The sequence below is a fragment of the Petaurus breviceps genome, unplaced genomic scaffold (genome assembly GCF_028583685.1).
Source record: "Petaurus breviceps papuanus isolate PSGF00001 unplaced genomic scaffold, PetGlider_PUasm1.0 90822, whole genome shotgun sequence".
Taxonomy (NCBI): Eukaryota; Metazoa; Chordata; class Mammalia; order Diprotodontia; family Petauridae; genus Petaurus; species Petaurus breviceps.
In genome coordinates this window covers 9,443,281-9,462,436 of record NW_027187351.1, presented here as the reverse complement: position 1 = coordinate 9,462,436, position 19,156 = coordinate 9,443,281, and the positions used below count along the sequence as shown (strand labels likewise).

Below are 19,156 nucleotides of genomic sequence, written 5' to 3'. Positions count from 1 at the left end.
GGCCAGGTGTTTCTGGGTGTGGTGCTAAGTGTCTGAGCCCGGATTCGATTCCCCAGGTCATCCTGACACTGGGGCTGGTGCTCTTACTTGCTGTGCTACCTGGCCGCCCCTAGAGTTTGAATTTTTAATCTGAAACGTACTGCCTTATGATAATGGGAATTATTACTTAACCTGTAAATACTACCAGGCAACTGCATAATACTGCCAGTTATATAAGTTACAATTTGCATAGTTAGAAGATATTTCCATAGTAAGATCCAGACCTGCTCACAACCACATGCCACCCCTACTAACACCTCTCCCCCCCCCCCAAAGAGGTCCTAGTTTATGGTAAGATTACAAGTGAAAAAACACAATTGCATATCTATCATTAAGGTTCATAATGAGTCTGACAGATATTCCAGGGACTGAAATACACAAACTCCATTTCCTTTATTGGTGTGTAGTATTTAGCCTCCCCTTGTTCCTTTAAGGAACAAAAGTACTTTCATAACAAGAGATGGATAAAACACATGAAGAAAAAGCACAGAACATATTGCCAGTTTCCCAACACTATTTGGAGTGTTAAATTAATCTAATATGAGCCACCATTTACTTTTTAGAAAAGAAAAATGAATTTTATCATTTCATTCATTTATTCATTAATTATTTCAACAAAGATTTATTGAGTGCCTACTATGTGCAACACTATAGTAGGTGCTGAATTTATGGTAAGTAGTTTGTGATTTCATATTCTCATAATATTAAGCAAGTAAGCAGGTTGTTTGTGTCTGGATAATAGACCTTTTCAATATTTAGTGATAAAGCAGAAGGGGAAATAAAACACTCATAAAAAGGTGTTTCAACAGGTAAAATATGAAGGTGAGTAAATTTTAACATAAAAAGAAATGTAGTCAGTGTAGAAGATGGGATACTTTAGTGAAATTTTATGTAATGAAGGTAATCTAAAAAAATGATCAACATTAAAAAGAACAGAAGTTCATTAGTAAAACATTGTGAGTAAACTCTGTGGTTACACTAGGATTAGGCGGAAAGAGTTGCACCAAAGAATATGTGAATTCCTTGTCATATAGTGTTACATGATTGGATTTTAGGCATAGAGATAGAAGGGACCTGAGAACACAAGTCCCTTATTTTACAGATGAGGAAACTGAAAACCAGCCCAGGTGATATTCTCAGGGTACCACAAGGAGTAAATGTCTGATTTTAGAGAATTTTGCTATGGCTTTTTCTTTAATTTAGCAGTCTAGTAAACTAGTAGCTTAGTAAGCTTGTCAAAAAAAGTTTATGAGGTTAGCATGCTATGATCTGTTCTTGGTGAGGCATTGTTGGCTCAGTGGTTACTAAGACAGAATCAGTTTCGGAGATGAATAGGTTCTCCTCAGGTATTTTGTCCAATCCATATCCTGCCCCCCAAACAAAGAAACCAACAACAACAAAAACTATCTTTATTACTATACATGTGATAGGTAGTCATTCAGTCATTGTTTGAGTTTTTCAGCACTACCTGTGGCAGCCCACTCCAATTTTGGACAGGCCTATAATTGTTGGGAAGTTTTCCTTATATTCAACTGTGAACAATTAATTTTCAGTCCCCCATATGTTTTGACCTAGTGAACTAAAGAGAAAATTCCCATCCTTCTGAGATGACAGGCAACCTTTAAGCACTCACAGATAGCTATATCATTCTGCCCTCTTCTTTTACTCATTTCTTCTCCTGGCTAAATCCTTCCAGCTCCTTCAAGAGATTATCATAGGGCAAGGGACTGAGGGACTTTGACATTCTGATTATTCTACTCTAGAGAGACTCTCCAATTAATCAGTGTCTTTCCTAATCTATGGTTCCCAGAACTAAACATATTTCTCCCAATGGGATCTGAACAGGGTAGAGTGTAGAGGGACTATTACCATCTAATTCCTGGAAGTTCTTTTCTCCTAAAGCAGACCAATTTTGCATTAGCTTTTGGGGCTGCCACATCACACTACAGATTTACATTGAGCTTGTGGCCCCACTAACACCAACTGCCCTTTCTCAATGATTACCATACACTCATAAAATAATACTTTTTTTTTTTTACAATTTTTCCAGTGATTACAAATAAACTAAAATATTTTCACATTCTATCCTCTTGCCTTCATGACTAATCATGGCATTTAGCTATCTCAAATCTAGCATCACCTTTTCCCGTGTTGCTTTATTTTTTCTGTCATTCAAAGAATACATTCACAAAATTCCATTAGCACCTTTGACTGTAGTTCCTCCCAGACTGATCATTCAAATTCATTGAGGACATCTACATTATTCTCTTACTATCTCCTCATTTACCTTCAGTTTCAACTCTTTCAGTAAAGAGCATTCTCCTTGATGGAGAAAAGATTAGCAAAATACAAACTAAGTCTATGATCTTCATCCTGCAGGCATCTCACACCTTTTTTTTTCATCTTCCTCTTGTCCCAACATCTCTAATTTGGTATTAGTGCTAAAAACAAAAACAAAAAAAACCTGGTATTTCCTAATTTGAATTCCAACCTTTGAACATTGGGGACAACATTGGAGGTCTGTATGAAAGCAGAAAAGAGACATGTGAAAGATTAAATGGTAATAGAGTTGTTAGGAGCTGATAGTTAAAAAATAATGAACAATAGTGCTTAATATAAATGGAAATTCATTCAACAAACTAAAGAATTCTCAAGCATTTATTAATTCTCTTCCTCATGCAATCACTCATGTTCTGGAATTCTCAGACGAATTGAGCCAAACTGAATCGAATAAAACCCAGACTTACAGACCTAAACACTGGCACAGTTCTAATACTTTTTAAACTTGTGTGGATCTCAACAAAGAAAGCTCCTTGCCTCAAAACTATAAATTTTAGCCAGTTCATGAGACAATTTAAAGCCCTATTCCTACAAGTTAGTGGGTCGAGCAGTTAGCAGCAAGCATTTATTAAGAGCTATGCATGAGACACTAGCTATTGGGGTACCAAAGGAAAAAAAAAATCAGTCCCTGTCCTCAAGGAATATACATTCTAACCTGGGTGACAACTTGTGAATAACTTAGAGCATTCAAGATGTAGCAAATGTAAAAGGATTTTACTTAAGGATAAGGCTCTAACAGCTGGGGAAGGGAGAGCAGCTAGAAAAGGCCTCGTATAGAAGCTATGACAAGCTGAGTCTCAAAGGAAATCAAAAAGCAGGATTAGTGAGCAAAACATTTCAGGCATGAGGAACAGCCAGTGCAAAGGCAGAGAGCAAGTTTGAGGAACTGAAAGTTTGTCATTAGAGGGGAGTAAATTTGTAGAGACTTTCTCCCTTGCACTTTAATTGACTCCATGAAAATCAGTTCAGCCTTCTCCAAAGAACTAGGCCAAAGCAGCTGTGAAATTGTAGTCTGATATCAGAAAAGCTATCTTGGCTCCTGTTGTATTTTTAAACATAGATTACTCTCATTGTTTTATCCTTTTACATTTTAAATAGGTTAATTTCATTTATTCTGTCAGATAAAACTCTTTCCTGATGCCAGGGCTACCTTCCTACTTTTCTTGATGCCAGGGCTACCTTCCTACTTTTCTTTCCTCTTATGAAGAAAGGGCTCCACTCACTTCTTTGACTTGAATTTTTGAAATGGTGAAATTATACCTTGTTTGCCTCATGTGTTAGGTGCACTTGAACATTAATTTCTCTTTTAGGAATTTCCCCCCTCCCTTTTATAGATTTACTTAAAATCATTCCATCAAATGGGCAGATTATATACTTTGAGGGGAAAAAAGTAAAAAAAAAATTACTAAAATGGTTAAATGGACCATTTTTCATACTTGTTCCATACATTCTCATCACCCCCATTCCTACACACACACACACACACACACACACACAAACACACACACACGCACACACAAATAGACAGGGCCTTACTTGTTAACATATATTCATTCAAAAGCTCACTTACAGTCTAGGTAAGCCCTGGAGAGACTGGAAAACATTCTTTTCTCCTCTGAAACTTCCCTGTATTTCCTTTTCCCCATTGCATTTTTTATTTTCTCCTAGAACAAAATGCTCTTTAAATGACCAAAATGACTAAGGGGAAAAATTCAAAATTGCACTGGTTCCAAAAATTGGTTACAAGGAAAATCTGGCTGCTCAAGAGTATTTTCCAATTGTTGGCCCTGTTTTACCAATAACATGCCATGAAGAGACAAAACAGAGGAATGCCTGCCGGCTTCAGAGACTACATTTAGGTACAGGAAAGTTGAAATACTTTTCTGGCATCAGCTATGGCAGCAGAGAATTTTCATTTAATCACTATTAAAATTTTCCTTCTCATATGGGAAGATTCATCTACAATAGCTTTATTTCCATTCTCATTTAATCTTCTGTGGCCTGCCAATGATTTTTTTTTAAATTGCAACTCTAATTTCCTTGCCTTTTCTCCCATAGTTTTTTCTGCCATCTATTGATTTTCAACCTCACTGCAAAATTGGCCGCCTTGGGTAAAAAGTTTACTTATTCTCCCTATCCGTTACTTTTTATTCTTGACAGAATAAGCATATGGTCCTAAAGCTCTGTGAAATTGAATCCTTGGAACCGGTTTCTGTTGTAAATTTCATTGCTGGTTACCTTTATGTGATGTTACATTATATATAACATTTACTCTACATAAAAGGCTGGGTAGAGAGAATTAATATACTTTGAATTTTCTGTTCCTTTTGGGATATGAAATTCAGATGATTACATGTTTAATTTATAGCTTATCCAATGCATCTAGTTTATCTTATTGAATACATCACACGATTTTCATTCTCAATCTTTTAATTGAGAAAGGGATGAATTAATACATCTCTAATTCTTTCCTCAGGCACGTCTCTTAGACACATGGTTTTCATTCAGAAATTTTGTTTTCTACTCTAAATTTCAAAGTTACATATACTAAAAGCTGATACTAGACTCATTTTAAATTCTCTTCCTCTAAAGCATGGTATGGGGCATTTTGTGTCACTGTGTTTAATGGTCCAGCATAATTTCCTGGAGAGCATCATTTTACTCTTTGGAATCACTCAATTCATCTTAGGAAGGACAAGTCCCAGAGTCAGAAGTCTGAAATGGATAACTCCTATTCACTTTTTTGTTGATTCCTACCGTAATAGTAAATGGTAAAAGACTTCAAAAGTTTCATTGCTATGTAGCGTTTCATACTGACATCAAAGAAAGCAAGGGCTGAATTCTCAACTAGATACAGATGATTGGACCCTTACATAAAGTTTTTATCTTTGACTTTTTTGCATTCACTAGCATTTGAGGTTATTCAATTGAAGAGCAGTACCTTTAACTAATTAGTTAACTGCAGTTATTTAACTAATGCTATTCACCAGTTAGTTAACTACAGTTATTCACTGAAGTCTATCACTGAGAAAAGAAGCTCCTTTATTTTACTGGGGGTACAGGGAAGCATAGCCTCTCTTTCTTTCAGAAACAAAACAAAAATTATCCCTGCTCTGAATCTTTGGCAATTTCCCTTTATTAGCCCAGAAAGAAACAAAATAGGGTTTCTTGGAGTAATATCAATCCAATGTGTGAGCCAAGTCTACCAAATAGAGTCTATGGAGAGACAGTTCTCCTATAATAATTGCACAGCTGTGTTTTACTCTGGATAAAGGGTGGGTGTATGGAATTATTTCTAAATAATTGTCTGGATTCTCATTGACAAGCTTCAAAAGGGAATAAGTTTTCCAGTTTTCTTCTAAAATATTCGATAGATAATGACAGACTTCTTCCTTGTATGTTCTGCCAAGAAGTGAGCTAGCATAATATAGAAGATAGAACATTGGATTCAAAATTAGGAAAACATGTGTTTGAATCCTGCCTCAGACACTTGGGACTCTGGACAAGGCATTTAAAGTGTCTGAACCTTAGTTTCCTGAAGCGATTGGACTTAATGACTTTTGAGATTCCTTGTAGGTCTATGATCTTGTGCGTAGGATCCATTAAGTGGGATATTTTGATATTTAGAGACCCAACAAAATGAGTATTGAGATAATCATTAAGGTGTGATTTTTAATTTTGCTTTTCTCCAGATTATAATACAAGTGAACAAAAACAAGCCTGCAAGAAGCATGAACTCTATGTCAGCTTCCGAGATTTAGGGTGGCAGGTAAGAATAAAACGCATGCTGAAGTCAGCTAAGATCTTTGTTCCCTTCAACACAACCAAACCCTCAGTTATTGTGAATTGTGTTAATCTTTACTTTTCTCCCTTTTCTAGAGATTAATATTAAATAACTGATGGCATAATTTAAGGCTTACCTTAATATCTGTATATTTTTTTTGCTGCTGCTGCTGCTTTTTTTTTCTCCTTTGGTCATTTAACTGCAACCAGAAGTTGTCGAAGCAGATTGTCCCTGCCCTGGAAAAACTAAAATATGGTACTGAGGAAGAGAGGTGAAACCCTTGACTATACTGTGTATAAGATTGACTTGTAGATCGTTTTTTTTTCTTTTTAATTAAAAAAATTCATGCTGGATCTCCTCATTTCACTCATGCTAGGATTTCAGAAGCTACTCATATGATTGGTCCCACTCTGATCATCTTGCAATCTGCTCCATTTTCTAACCCAGGCTGGATTTTCTCCTCCTATGTTAATAGAATTATCAATCAAGAACAGTAAGGAACCTCAGAGTTCATAGGGTCCAGTCTCTTCTTTTAGCAGAAGAGGAAACTGAAGCCTTAAAAGGTCATATAACTTGTCCACAATTCACAAAGCTTACCAAGTGACAGAGCTGGGTTACTCACTAAAATAAAAGACTAAAATAAAATGTCCTCAATGTCAAGGGAGGCAAGACCATGGTCTGCAGCACTTTTAACCTTAGTCCATCTACCACAATGATTGCCCTTGAGAATGTTTATGATGTTGATATATAGATAGTTAGAAAAAAGAAGAGGGGATTTAACTTTGTTTAGACACAGAATGAGGATGGAATTTAGCAGCTTTTTGCACAAACTACAATCTACTGACTCCCCAAACTATGGAATATTTAGAATTGGCTAGTCTTAGAAATATCCTTCCTTATTAACAGGATTAACAAAAAAAAAAAAAAAAGAAAGCAAAACATTCTCCTTAGCACTTTTCACACCCAAACTTTCAGATTCGCAAATGGAAAATTAAATTTGTTTCTTAATTCTTGTCTGCTAATGTTCGACATTTTATGGTGAAAGTGCTATATTTTTACGGGGGCAAGATATAACATACATCTGTGATAATTTTTTTAACTAATTAAACATTTTTGCTTTTCCTAGGCATTTCTTCTGGGTCAATTCCAGTTTTTAAAAAAATACACACACGCATTACATATCTTATAGTATATATTATATATGTACATAATGTATAATGTATAAAATAATTATATATAATTGTATATATCATGCATATAGCATATAATATGTTACATATATATTATACATTATATATGTAAAATATGTATGTTTTATATGTATAATACAGCATTTTATAAAAGAACATGTAATTTTTAAAAATATGTTTTAGGAGATGGGGGCATGTGTAGAGACTTAATAATTTTGTCTGAGTATCCAGATTCAAAATGAACACTTTTTTTCAGTAAGCAATGAGGATCACCTAAGTTTATACTTCTTTTCTTCTCAAATTCCATTGGAACTTGACAGAATTAAGTATTGTACAATGGAAAGAGTGTTAGATTTAGAGTCAGGGGAACTGAGTTCAGTACTTTCTCTGCCACTTACAACCTGTGTGACACTGGGAAAGTCACTTAACCTCTTTAGGTCTCACTTTCCTCATCTATAATATTATGGCCTTTGAGGCCCCTTTCAGTTCTGAGTCTGTTACTATGTTCAAATAAGCTCTAGGATAGCGTATAATATAGGCAGGTAGATGATGCAGTGTATAGAGTGCAGACCCTGGAATCAGAAGGACCTAAGTTCAAATCCCAGCCTCAGACACTTAACTAGTTTTGTGACCCTGGGTAAGTTATTTAATCCTGTTTGCCTCTCTTTTGTGTTCTGTGAAATGAGTTAGAGAAGGAAATGGCAAACTACTTTAATATTTTTACTTAGAAAACAAAACATATAATACTAAATTTATGATATTATAAATGGTCCTCCTATGAAGTGTGCTATGGGCTGTACTCCTGGGTTATCGAAGACAATGCCAGTAGATAACAAACTTCTGAAGGTTCCACCAAGCTGTGATCATGGCCCTGGCAGTGTATACCTGTTGGCAAATTTGAGGGTGATAAATTTAGTTGTGACTGATTAGCTAATTAAGTATGGGGAAGCTCATTTCTAGAAGTTCACCCTGAGGTAGTGTTGGTTAATATTGTTTTACTACAATTCACAAAAGCACCTACTACTACTATGGTATGGAGAGGTGGAGCTCTGAATAAGTAGAGGGAGTGTCCATAGGAATAAAATTAAAGAACTTTTTTTAAGTGTTGAAGAATCTAAATAATATTTCAGAATACTGATTAATGATTCAAAATATTCATGGATGCATGTTAATAGACAAATATTTACATGTAATCTGTATGTATATATGTGGGTATGTGTACACACACGCATATACACACACACACACACTCTTTTTTTTTTTTTTACGAGACATTAATCACTTTATTGGTGGTTGGAAGGTCTTTGAGAGAAAGTTCCTTTACCAATTGACATATATACCTTCCCTATGATTTTTAGTCTTAGAAAGTTACTTTGGCAATGAGATTTGTTACTTGCTTAGTATCAAGCTGCCAATATATGTCAGATATTTCAAACATTGAGAGAAACTCTCCATGCAGTGTACTATGCAGTATACTAAGCTGCTGATCATATGTACACACATAAGCACAATATTATATGTAATGTAACATAACTAGCAATATTTTATAAAGTATATACTTGGGAACATTGAAAAGAGTTAACTAGTGAAAATTTGATTTGTAATCTTGTTGTGAACTTTAAATTTAAAAATAATAGAAATTATCCTTCCATGATTCATTACTGGAGAACACTGAGAAAACTGTTTAAAGAAAATCTATTAAGGTTTTAATGATCCTTTGAATATGATTCCTTTGGTAATTCAGGTATTTATTATTTTTTTATTTTAAGATAATGAGCAGTATATTTCATTTACATGTGAAATAATTCACACAGATATATTCATTTGACATTATCTATTTTTGTGGACATATTTTAGGATTGGATTATTGCTCCTGAGGGCTATGCTGCTTTCTATTGTGATGGAGAATGCTCTTTCCCATTGAATGCCCATATGAACGCTACCAATCATGCCATAGTTCAAACTCTGGTAGGTGCTTTTCTCCTTGTTTTGTGTTTTTTTGTAAGAGTGAAAAATTACTAGGATGGGTGTATTGAACCTTATGTCCCAGAGTACCGACGTCTTGGGCATGTATTCTTCCTGTTGCAGTTTTCCAATCCACCTTCCACTGACCATACCCATAGGCCAACCCATTGGGCAACACCCCTTTCCTATAAGTTGCCTTCCACCACCGCCACATCTCCTGCCTTCAATACCCACCCATCACTTCTTGTTCCTGGATTGCCATTTTTGGATATATCTATTTTTATAAAAAGGTACTACTCAGCCCCTTAACCTAGTTTCTTTGCTTTTAATAAATCACATCTTTTCAGAATCACATTCCAGATATGAGTTTGATTCCATTTAAATTCATTGATTCCTATGTAGTCAATTATTTTTTTCTTTGCATTAGGATCTCTTTTGTTCACTTTATTCATTTACCATTTTTCATTAAGTTTTATAAAAAATATCTTTGGCTCTTTGTTTTATCACTGGTTTGGATATCTTCACTTGTCCTTTCTTTTGATTATGTTCGCACCTATATTGTACGTGCTACTATGTGACAATAGGCATGGTAACTCTATGTGGGCTATTTTCTCTTGTCCCATCCCTTTTCCATTTTAAAACTTTCTTGATAAGATTGACAAGCTTTGAGGCAAATGCTTTTTTTTATTAATCCTTGATAAATTTTATCTAAATGCCTTCCTATATTTTTAACAATGATACAAAAATACAAATTCCTTTTCTGAAAAACCATCTTTCTAGCCAGGTGTTCAATTCCCATATGTATCTATCTGTTCTTAATCTGGCAACAGCAGTGATAGTGATTATTAAAACATGCTCCTCATCCTACACACACACACACACACACACACATACACACACACACACACATTTCACATTCAGTTCTTCAGGGAAGTTATTCAGGGTCTCCCCTCCCCGCCCAGGATTTTATTACCTTTTTTTTTTAAATTTTTTTTTTTTTAAGCAATTGGGGTTAAGTAACTTGCTCAAGGTTACATGGCCAGTTATTTCTGGGTGTGGTGCTAAGTATCTGAGCCCAGATTCAATCCTCAGGTCATCCTGACACTGGGGCCAGTACTCTTACTCGCTGAGCCACCTGGCCGCCCCGATTTTATTACCTTTACCAGTTCTTTCTTGGTATCATTTATCTGCATAAGTGACCAGGAGAGGGATGTGATCATTGCATTTCATATTTCCCAAGGATCTGTCTCTCCATCAGCTGTCAAATAGTATAAATCTTTCTATTAAGTGAAGTTGGCAACAGAACAATTTTGTACCCTTCAGAAAAGTCATCAACAACCAACATTCAAATTTCTTTACTATTGCTTGATAACTTCTCATGCAGTGGCACCTGAATATTCTTTTTAGGGGGGGGGAGGGAGGCAAGGCAATTGGGGTTAAGTGACTTGCCCAAGGTCACACAGCTTGTAAGTATGTGAAGTGTCTGAGGCTGGATTTGAACTCAGGTCCTCCTGACTCCAGAGCCAGTACTCTATTCACTGTACCACATAGCTGCCCCTACCTGAATATTCTTTAGCAAGAAACTGTTTATCTTCATTCTACCCTCTCACCTCAACCCCCAACCCCAATATAGCTGTCACCTTTATAGGAAAATGTACAACCTATTACTTAGCTCCAAATATTTGGTAATCCTTCACTTTTCCATTCTTAATGTCACATTCTTCTACCACAATTTTCTCTCACTCTAGTGCAAACACTAATACAGGTCACAATTCCCCTCTGTATCTTCATAGTTTGTTTTCTACTTGGTCCACCTTGTACAACTTTTTCCTTGTTTGTTAAGGAGCATTCTACATCTTCCTTTTAACCTAGAGAGTGGAGACACATTACTCGAGAATTGAGATGAATTTACATTTTTTATATACATAGATGCTATATGATGCTGATAGAAATAGAAAACATAGGATGCTCTCTGAAAGTCATTGTAAAAATCCTTTTCCACATTTTTCATTCACCTTGCTTAAAGTCTGATGCCTAGTCCATGTCCTGTTTTTCATACCTTTTTGTTCAGCTTTGTTACTAACTGTAGTGGTAAAAAAAAAAAAAAACACCTTTCTAGCTCTAACTATTTACTTCCCTGAGGGCTCAGTAGTTGACAGCTCATGAGACTTAATTTATTTATGATAGGGTCTTACCTTTTTCCCTATAGGATGGTGGGATCTGTTCATCTGGCATTGATTTTCTTTTAGTACATTCCTCCTATGCTCTAACAAAGACAGAAACATATAGAAACTGATCCACAAGCACAAATCCAATTTCGAGATCCACCCACCCATTTTTTTCCCCAAGTGTTAACTTCCTTATATCTCCCTACACTTTACTGAACTCCTGGCTCTATATTCTATGTATTTGTCCAACCCAAGTCACTAAAAGTAGTTATTCACTAGTTACTCATGGCCTCCTAATATCAAAGAACAGCACAGTAATTTAGGAAAAACCACCACAAAAACAAATTCAACAACTAATATACTTTAAGTTCTGACAAACTATCAAGAAAATTCCACTTTGTTATCATGATAAAGAACTTTAAAAGACCAAAGCTCAAATCTAGATTTTACTATCTTCTAAGTGCTAAGTACTTGCTACCTTTGCCAACACAAAGGGATCTTCAAATTCAAATTACATTACCATTACAGTTGCCCATAATCAAGGCTAGGTTTTGTTGTTCTTTTATTTGGGGGGGGAGGAGGGAGTGACCTATTTGCTTTGTATCTAATGTGATAAAAATCTGATGATGAATTAAAGAACATATGTCAACTCTTGTCAACTCAACACTAAATTATGTCAAACAATTATTTCAGCAATTCTTATAGATATTTAAGTTTGGAGAACTTATTACTTCAGTCAAGAAAATAATAATTTTCCTTTATATATGGTAATTTTGATGTCACTCTCTTACTAGATTTAACTAGCTTCATAACCTTAGGTAAATGACTTAATCTAATTGAGTTGGAGTTTTTTCTTCTGTAAAATACAGATAATGAGGCCTGTCTCACAGGATTGTGAGAAAAGTCCTTTATAAAAAAGCATTATGTAACTATGAACTATTATGCAGAAAACAGTTAGGTTAGGCTTCCTTTCTTGGTTCTACATTTGAACCTCTTTTCTGAACCTACATCTGAGGCTACATTTGAACTCAGGGTTTCCTGTTTCCAATACAATGCTCTATCTACTTAGCTGCCTAAGAAGCAACAGCTGTGGGAGAGGCTGAACTATAAGCTGAAGGATTACAAGAAATATCAAAAGGTAGAGAAGACCCTAAAGTTGGTGTCAAGACTTTGGCATATCATCCTGAGCATAGTTAAGTCTCTGAATCTTGTGAAACAGAGAATTGATGTTGTTAACCAAAGATTTTAAATAAGACCCTTAAGAAAGGAGAAAGAAACTTATGAATGAAGACTAAAACAAATCAGTCAATTAATCAACAGAAATGTATTAGGTACCTAGAAGGTGCCAGGAACTCTGCTAGGCACTCAACATATAAGGCAAAAATGAAACAGTCCCTCCCACCAAAGATCTTACATTTTACTGAGGGAGACTATAGATTTATGTGTGTATAAATATAAACTATTTACTTAATAATCACAGTCCAACTAACAAGGAATTATCCTGTAGAAGTAGTTGGAATTACTGAAAAAGAATCTCAAGGGAAATAAGAAAAAAAATGGAATGAACTAAGTGTCTAGCAGTACCAGATCTCAAACTACATTACAGGGAAAAAATCATAGAAACTACTTGGCACTTTTTTAGAAAAAAAAATATAAAAGAAATGAGCAGTAGAATTCTGAAATAACTGATGATAGGGGACCTGGGTCTTCCCATTTGCCCTTTTAACTGACCCTGTGCTTTAGGTACCTTCCCCTATTAAAAATGAGTTCCTTGAAAGCAGAGACTGTCTCACTTTGCTTTCTGTATCACCAGTGTCTGGCACATAGAAATGCCTTAATTGGGGATTTGTCTGTCATTGATATATAAACTTCAATAAAACAACTACTGGTACAAAGACTTCCTCTTTCACACAAATGACGGAAAAAATGAGAAAGTAGCCTGATAGAAAGCATAGTGACATCAAAATTACCATATATAAAAGAAAATTATTATTTTCTTGACTTAAGTAATAAGTCCTACAAACTTTTATATCTGTAAGAATTGCTGAAATAATTGTTTAACATAATCTAGTGTTGAGTTGACAAGAGTTGACAAATGTTCTTTAATTCATCATCAGATTTTTATCACATTAGATACAAAGCAAATAGGTCACCCCCCCCCCAAAAAAAAAACAACAAAACCTAGCCTTGATTATGGGCAACTGTAATGGTAATGTAATTTGAATTTGAAGATCCCTTTGTGTTGGCAAAGGTAGCAAGTACTTAGCACTTAGTAACTGATCAAGCCTCTGTTGGGGAAACAGAAGGTATGAACTCCTGTCTCCTGTTACTGATGTAACAGGAAGGGGTTGGCTGAAACAAAAAGCTAATGCTGTGTGTACATAAGGAAAAGCCCCAGAAAGGGACAGTCAGAATTTCTTGGGACCAGCATCTGGAGGCAGAGCAGCTACAGAAGAGAAATGAGAATCGGGAACTAAGTTAGAATTTCCTGAGATTGTGGCAGGGCTTCTTCTGAAGAGGAGCCCAGGAACCCAGGATCCAACCCCTCCCTCCCCAAGGCTGAATAAGGTGATTCTGATTTTTTGAACACACTGCAGAAGACTGAGGAAGCATGACCGAGATGCTAAGACTTTGTCTGTTTGTGGCTTGGTTGAGCCTTGAATTCCCAGAAACAGAAATTGTGAAGGATTTGAGATGTACTGGACCCTGTGAACTTCAGTGTGGGCAGAACCTACCCAGAGAGCTGGACAAAAGAACTGGGAGCTGTTTGCCTTTGAATCCAGGTGACTGTTTGGTGGATTCAGGTAGGAGTCACCTGCCTCTAGGCAAGATGAAAAGACCTTTCTGTGGGTACTGAGTAGTGATGAAATCATAGTTTACTAGTGACCTAGGGGTGGAAGGTCTGTGTATTTTCTAATGTCTGTACTTAGTGATTACTGATAATTAGTAATTGATTGCTGAATAAGTGACTGATTGAGTTAACTTAGTGTGCCCCATGAGTGGAAGACTTTCACTATTGTACTTCGAGATGATTGTTCTTTGTTCAAAACTTTGTGGCCACTATAGTGAAAATTATGTGGCCATTTTAATGATAAGCTCTTGTGAACACTATATTGTGATTTTTTGTGATAAGTTGGAATATTTTGAATGCTGTACCTTGATTTTCTGTGAATGTTTTGCTTTGATTTGTTATGGAATAAATAGAGTGTTCACTATACTGTGTAATCAAAACCTTAAAAGCTGTTCACAGTAGCATTCTTCTGGAAAGCTCCTCGGGCTTGGCTTTACAGCAAATTGGTGGTTCAGTGGATAGAGTACTGTTCTTGGAAGCAGAAAGACTCCTGGTCATAAGTTCAAATCTAGCCTCAGAAAGTTACTAGCTGTATGACCCTGGGCAAAACTGTTTGCCTCATTTTCTTTATCTGTAAAATGAGCTGGAGAAGTAAATGGCAAACCACTCTGGTATTGTGGCCAAGAAAACCACAAATGGGGTCATAGAGAGTCTAAATTGAAAAACTGACTGAAAAATGACAAGCCTTGGTTATAACCCATGAGTTAAAATATGTTTAAATAAAGGAAATTCCAATCCCATTTAAATAAATAATTTTATTCTATGTTTATTTCAAGGAGAGAAGCAAGAGAGAAAACAGCAATTTTTATGATATCCAAAATATAAAAGAATTAATATAGCTATACAAGTACATTCAATGCAATTTGGAGGAGGAGGAACTAGTAGCTGGGTGGGGGATGGGGATAGAGAGCATGAAAATCTTCATGTATACTAAGAAGATGGCACTTAAGCTGATTTTTAAAGGAAATAGAGGATTCAAAGAGGTAGACGTTACAAGGGAGTGCATGCCAGGCATGGAGAGAAAGGAAGGTTTCAATAAGCCATGAAAAATGGTCAGAACTGAGGCAAAAATTCTTGTGGTGGTGATAGAGAGAAAATGGAGCAGTTCTGTGAAGGGACACCAGATGATGTAACTTGTCTCTTCGTGAGGCTAAACCAGACAGCTGTAAAATATTACATGACTTTCAGATTTTGTGGAACAGAACATCCAAAAGAAGAGACAAATAAAGTTGTTCTCTTTGCCATGCTGAGTACTAGTTAGACAGACCTAGTGCCACAGCAAATTATCATGGAAATGTGCCCATGGTTTTTAGTGTGCTTCGTTTTAAAGAATCACATTCTTTCTTGTTTCTTAAGCAGAAAACCAGAAATGGCACATGGCCAGGGAAAGGAGGATATAGCTAGGATTTGTGAGTATTTCACTGTTAAGAATGCCAAGTGATCCTTGCAACCAATTCCAGTTTTTAACTTTACAGGACAGACTAACCCAACTTCCTTCTGAGTAACTCAGTTGCTAAGAATAATCACTGTTGTGGCTTAGCAGTCCAGCTTCCCTGACTGCTTAGTGTTTCACTACTATTTAGATTCTATGGTTTCCCAGGTTTCTGGTGCTTCTTATACTATGGCTGGACACGTACACAGTGCACAGGATGGCCAAAATCTGGGGAGATGGATTTGTAAGTGATGAATAGAAGAAAATGAAAAACACAAACTTTATTATTAAAAAGGGTTTTATTTTCTAGCTTACCATATATGCTTTAGAAATATAAACCTTACAGTCAGGGGAAAATGATGAGGAAACCACAGGAAGGAAAACAACATCACAATTTGAAGGTGCTAAGTACTTGACCTACCCTTTTCTTCTTATAGACAATGTGTATGTATATGTATCTTCACTCTTCCCAAATATTATATCTGGTAGTCTACAAAGAAAGGGATCAAGTTCTTTAGCACAAAGGGCAATGTTTATAGTAAAATAGACACTTTGGGTTCCTTAGTCTCCTGTAGCAGGGACAGAGAGAGAGACAGAGACAGAGACAGAGAGAGAGAGAGAGAGAGAGAGAGAGAGAGAGAGAGAGAGAGAGAAAGAAATATAGATATAGTTTATATATGGAGATATAGGTATAATTATATCAGGAAGAACTGATGCCTTGGCTTCACTCTTGTACAAAACAACAACTATAGCCTTACATTATAATCTGTGTGGAAATTTTCCTATCCAACAGTCTATGGATTCTAGCATTGAAGAATGCAGCTCTTTTAAGGGACTGGAATGGTAACATACAAATCTGCTATAAAGGAACAGTCCTGTAGATGCTCAATGCTTAACATGGCAAACTATTTACTATAATCCTCTGCTACTCTTGATTTGATTGGTTCATTCTAAGTTTTATAGTAACCTTAGACAGGATTTTTCTCATGCTTTCCTCTTTGAGGAAAGCCTTCTGCTCTCTTCTACTAAATTCAGTGAATTTGGTAAATTGGAGCTTCAATTCATTCTGCCACGATATCTCCTCTTTCTGACACCATTCCTCAGTTTCTACTATTAACCACTCTTTTTGCTGCTCCTTGTGCAGCAACACTTCTTTTTCTGCTCTCAGATGTGATCTAAAGATGTGAAGTGAACAGGATGAACAATTCTATTTGACATTGTGAAATAAGCCATCATCCCTTATGCCCACCCACTTCCACACTCAGTCGTTCTATCACTAAGCATTTATTAAGCGACTGCTATGCACCAGGCATAGTGTTAAGTTGCTGAAGATACAAAGAAGAACAAAGTCCTCTGCCCTCAGAGAGCTAACAATCCAGTGGAGGAGACAACATGTAAAAAACTATGTAGAAAGAAACTATGGAATAAAAAGTGGAAATAATCACCAGAGGGAAGACACTAACATTAAGGGGAAAAGGAAAGACTGGTAGAGAGTGAAATTTTGACTTGAAACTGAAGAAAGAATCCAGGGACATTGGGAGGTAGAGATTTGGACAGAGAGCATCCCAAGCATGGGAAAGAGCCGAGAAAAATATCTGAAGCTGTCAGGGTCTTTTTCACGGAACAGCAAGGAGGCCAGTAGCGCTGGATTTCAGAGTACGTGGAGTGAGGAGTATAAAGTGTAAGAAAATTGGATAGCTGTATCTATTGGAAGGAGTCAGGTTATGAAGGGTTCTGGACATTAGAGTTTTATTTGATCCTGGAGGTGAAAGGAAGTCACTGTAGTTCATCGAGAACAGTGTGATATGGTCAGACCTGAATTTTAGGAAGACAACTTTTTCATCTAAGTGGAGAACAAACGAGTGGGAAGAAGGTTGTGATAGACAGACAAACTAATAGGCTATTAGTAAGAGTAAGGTGATAAGTGCTTGCAGGTGGTGGTGGTGGTGCCAGAGGAAAGTAGATGAAGAGGGCCTACATCAAAATGGTGACAGTAACAGCGAGAAAATAGGGCGAATGCAATAGATTATACCAAGGTAAAATGGACAGGCCTCAGCAACATATTGGATATGGAAGGTGAGAGAGAAGGAAGAGTCAAAGAATGTCACCTACGTTGTGAATTTAGGTGACTGCAAGCATCATGTACTTCCAAAAGTAACAGCGAAGTTAGGAAGAGGAGAGAACTTAAGGAGAACAACAATGAGCTCAGTTTGGGACATGTTGAGTTTAAGATGTCTATGAGATATCTAATTTGGAATGTCCAGTAGGCAGTTGGAGATGAAAAAGTAGAGGTCAGCAGGTTTGTCATAACTAGGCTTGTCCAGAGGTCGGAGGTTAGGGCTCAAGCATTGTATTCTATTATAGAAGATGAATCTTTATTATCACAGAGTAAGAATTAATTAGAGATGAATTTATCAGAGAGCATCTTTCCCCAATATGGTTGTTGTACAGATGACCTATTTGTACAAAAATATTTATAATGATTTTTTTTAGGATGGCAAAGAATTGGAAGTGGAAAGGGAGCTCATAAATTGAGATATGACTGAATAAATCATAGTATGGGAAGGTGGTGGAATATTACTTTTTCTTTTAAAAAGAGTTGTATTAGTACTCTTTAGAAAACATCCTGGGGGCGGCTAGGTGGTGCAGTGAATAGAGTCCTGGCCTTGGAGTCAGGAGGACCTGAGTTCAAATCGGGTCTCAGACACTTAATACACACACACACACACACACACACACACACACACACACACACACACAAACTAGCCCTGCGTCCTTGGGCAAGTCACTTAACCCCAAATGCCCTCCCTTCCTCCCTCCAAAAAGCAAAAAATAAAAATTGTTACTTTCCAATGACTCTCTCTCTTTCAATAGAACCTTCCATTGTAACAAAGAGATACAGTTAAACTAAAGAAAAACATAGGCCACATCTAACAGTTTATGGTTCATTCAGCATCTACAATCCTCTTTACGAAAATGAGAGGGGGAGGCATTTTTCAACAGCAGTTCAGAGCAGTCATGATTAGCCATTGGGTTGATGTGAATTCTTGCCTTTTGCTGTTATTTTTCTTTGCATTATTATTATCAGTAGGCAAATTGTCTGGTTCTGTTGACTTCCCTCTGAATCAGTTCATACATTTCCCCCACTTTCTCTGGTGTCTTAATGCTTATTTTTTCTTCTAATGACAAAATCACATAATCATAGAGTCAAATATTTACAGCTGAAAGGGATCTTAGAGGTCTCTTAATTCAACCTTTCTTTTTACAGATGAGAAAACTGAGGCCCAGAGAGATTAGGGGCTTGTCCAGAGTCAATCACATAAAATCAGTAATTGGCAAAACCAAGATTTGAAATCTAATCTTATGACTCTAAATAGAACAGCTTTC

General features: G+C 36.3%; 1 protein-coding gene across 1 annotated transcript in view; it reads left to right on the top strand.

The window, feature by feature from the left end:
* Window positions 1-19,156, top strand: part of BMP5 (bone morphogenetic protein 5) — a 186,642-nt gene that overhangs the window by 162,862 nt on the left and 4,624 nt on the right. The window contains exons 5-6 of the mRNA XM_069070648.1: window positions 6,072-6,148; window positions 9,211-9,321. Coding sequence (XP_068926749.1) covers window positions 6,072-6,148; window positions 9,211-9,321 — 188 coding nt within the window. The remainder of the gene's footprint in view (window positions 1-6,071; window positions 6,149-9,210; window positions 9,322-19,156) is intronic.